We start from the raw sequence: 3282 nt of genomic DNA, 5'->3' as shown, positions 1-3282 counted from the left end.
TAACCTAATTTGATCTATTTAATAAATAGATTAAAAAATCGAATTGGATTATCTGTTTAAAAATAGGTCGGATCAGATTTAAATTTTTGACTTATTTAATAAATAGATCGAATTTGAATTGATCATTTTCTGATCCGACCTGTTTATGATGATCCGATCCATTTGCTATCCTTATCTGAGAGATCTGATCCGTTTGCAGCCCTTAACCGTATTTAATAAGATCCGCTGGCAAAGGTAACCTTGCATTTAGTCGCCTTTTTGTTCTTTCTTTCTTTCTCGCTTGTGTCTCCAGAATGTTCCCATTTAAAATAATGAAGACAACACAAAATCATATATGGTAATGGCAACAAAGCCCTTCCTTTTGATCTTGCTGACTCTCAGCTATCAGAAATCCACCTTCTAGGCCCACTGTTTTGTTATTTGTAGCTAGCATTTATTCCCTTGGACCTTCTTGCCAACTTAAAACTCTCTCAGTACTCTTCATGCCACGGCCCCCTTGGACTTTCTACCATGCCCATTGTTCACCCCTATCTCTCCTCTCCATGCTTCAAACACGAAGAGATATTGGAAGACGACATAGAAGAAGTCGTCGACGACAACGAGCTGTGCAAGCCTAATGATCCCGAGAAGAAAGAGTGGTTCCAAGACCTCCTGGATAACCTACTGGACTTTCTCCCGCTATCGAATGCCGGCGCCGACGAGGAAGAATCGACCAATATCGATGCCTTTCCCGATTGGAAGGTGCCCAAGAAGAGGAGAACTGGGCAGGTCGGCCGTCGAGCATGGTCTCTCGACCCACCGGAACGCCTTCTGTATGACCACCTCTCGAGGCATGGTGGTGATTTCAGCATGCTGAAGAAGTGCACGCACTGCATCACAATGGACACTCCACAATGGAGGAACGGGCCTGCCGGGCCTGGGACCCTCTGCAATGCTTGTGGAATCCGGTACAAGTCTGGGCGGCTCCTGCCGGAGTACCGACCGGCGTCGAGTCCGGCATTTGGTAGTTCTGGGTATGCAAACTGTCACAAGAAGGTCCTCAAGATAAGGAAGTACAAGAAATCAAGAGGGGACCGTGATCAAGATGTCCTTTGCTGAAAGTAATGCAATGCTAGTGGTGTCATAGAATACTTCCTCAAAAAATTTATAGTCATAATCTCTCTGTGTGCTTCCTATTGACATCTTCATTAATTATAGGTTTGTCAAGAAAGATATTTATATTAGGTTTAGGTATTTTTGGTGTCAACTATGGATAGATGGTGTGATCTTCTGCAGAATCACCCAATGATTATGGCTATGGCTTGTGGATGCAATTGTTCGATGCAACTCTTTTGTTTTTTTAAGGCAATCAGTTTTATGCGTGAGCTAATAACCCATTTTGAGGAATATCTATAATGATTCTTGGTGTTTATATTGAAGAGGTAGCATAACTTTCAAAATTTCTATTTTGATACTTGAAATGGTGGTGATAAAAAGGAGCATGGATCTCCGTGGTGTGTGATTTGCATTGCAGAATACCATGCAGCACTCTATGGCCGCTATCAAGAGATAAACGGCCATCAAGTAAGACGGTCTTATATGTCATATGCCTTGTATGATTACCATCTATTTTCTCCTGTGTTACGCTTCAAATCCGAGACATAACATAGCCATTCTATCAAGAGATGCAATCTACGATAATATGAAGTCTATCAATCATTATAATCAACTAAAATTTATCCTACATAAAATTAATAAAAGATTCAATTCTATCATTCATAAGTAAATAAACTAAGTTTGGTTCAGAGCATCTAAATCAAAAATCAAATACCAAAATCTACGTCTCCAAATTCATAAATAATTAACTATAATCCATAATCATTTAATAAACTAAATTAGCTACAAAATTTTCAATGCAAACTCCAAGCTTGGAGCATCTTTTGTTCCTAACCTTATTCCTCTATAAAATAAAAAAGAATAAAGAGGTATGAGCCACACCTGTTCAATAGTAAAATCTACACTTTTTTACTGGATCAAGTATCAGTTTTTCAATGATAATATATCATTAAAAAATAGATATTATAAAAATAAAGTATCTCATAGAGCAGTATAATAAAATAAATCATAAAGTCAATTATACATGCACAAAGCATGAATATTTCGTAAACATGATTCATAAGTTATTCTCATCATATACTCATATCATATTTCAAAGTGTTGCTCACAATATTCATGTTATGGTTACTTTAGTCTTATATAGGATCCGTATTCTTGATTGATAAAGTTCTTGTTTCGCATGCCAACTTATATCCACTGGAGGGCCTATGTTCATATAGATGCTAGCTTTGAATGTCGATTTTTTTTTTCAATTCTAGGATCATATATAGCTATCTGAGAGCTTTTGAAATCTTTATATCTTTTTTTTAAAATATACATATATATACATAGATAATAATAAAGATATAATAAGATTTATGCATGCTATTTTTATAAAATATATTCATGAAATTATTTTTTGTAGCAAAATATGAATTTTCATATCACATATGCTAATCTTGATTTTTAAGAAAAATATGATTTCATCAATAACAGTCCATATGTATAGCAAACATGATAATTTGAAAATAATAAATAGTGTAAGATATACTTATACCTTATTCATCCTAGAATTTTAGATTTCATTATGGGATTCGGCTAATCCTATTTTAAATATTAAATCATAATTAATTTCTATTTGAATAATTCAATAGACTTAAATAATAAAAAGAGGAGACCATTGACCGGATGTTCAGTCCAACAGATGGATGTATTAGATCTAAGTGATTCGATCAAAAATTCGTGAAGCACATATTAGATTAAGACTAAGATCGATCAATGGGGTTCATTAATAATAAATTTTTAATCAAGACTGAGGTGAAGGATACTTAACTGATCAAATCAATTATGATTTAGATAATTTAAGAAGGTCAATGGTAACTATATTCCATATATATCCAGTAATGGCTAGGATAAGGTTGACATACCATAGGGATATTAAAATTGTTTCGAGCCTCTTTTAAAAAAAGACCATCTTAGATTCAAAGTAGAGGAGCATCATCTACTAGGGTTCATAGATCAAATAGAAAGAGCAAGAGGGAGTGGAGGGAGACAACTTTCTTTCTCATGTTTCTTTTTTTTCTTTATTTCTTTTTTATTTCTTTCTTTTAGCAAAATAGGAGAAGGGGGGGTGGTCAATGGCTGTAGCTAGGTGGCAATAGGTGGCTATGCATGGCCGATGGTGGTGGAGGAGACCACCAATAGTAA

At 35.2% G+C, this 3282-nt stretch overlaps 1 protein-coding gene across 1 annotated transcript; it reads left to right on the top strand.

Moving 5' to 3' along the window:
- The first annotated feature begins 510 nt into the window (after nt 1-510).
- LOC140855591 (GATA transcription factor 3-like) lies at nt 511-1098 on the top strand. The gene has a single exon (XM_073251676.1). It carries the CDS (start codon nt 511-513, stop codon nt 1096-1098), a length of 588 nt encoding a protein of 195 aa, XP_073107777.1.
- The last annotated feature ends 2184 nt before the right edge of the window (nt 1099-3282 follow it).

This window comes from Elaeis guineensis, chromosome 1 (genome assembly GCF_000442705.2).
Source record: "Elaeis guineensis isolate ETL-2024a chromosome 1, EG11, whole genome shotgun sequence".
Classification (NCBI taxonomy): Eukaryota; Viridiplantae; Streptophyta; class Magnoliopsida; order Arecales; family Arecaceae; genus Elaeis; species Elaeis guineensis.
This window is presented reverse-complemented; position numbering and strand designations above follow the sequence as displayed.

Coding starts and splice junctions, on each gene's coding strand:
- LOC140855591 (XM_073251676.1), top strand. CDS start 511: ATGCCCATTGTTCACCCCTATCTCTCCTCTCCATGCTTCAAACACGAA.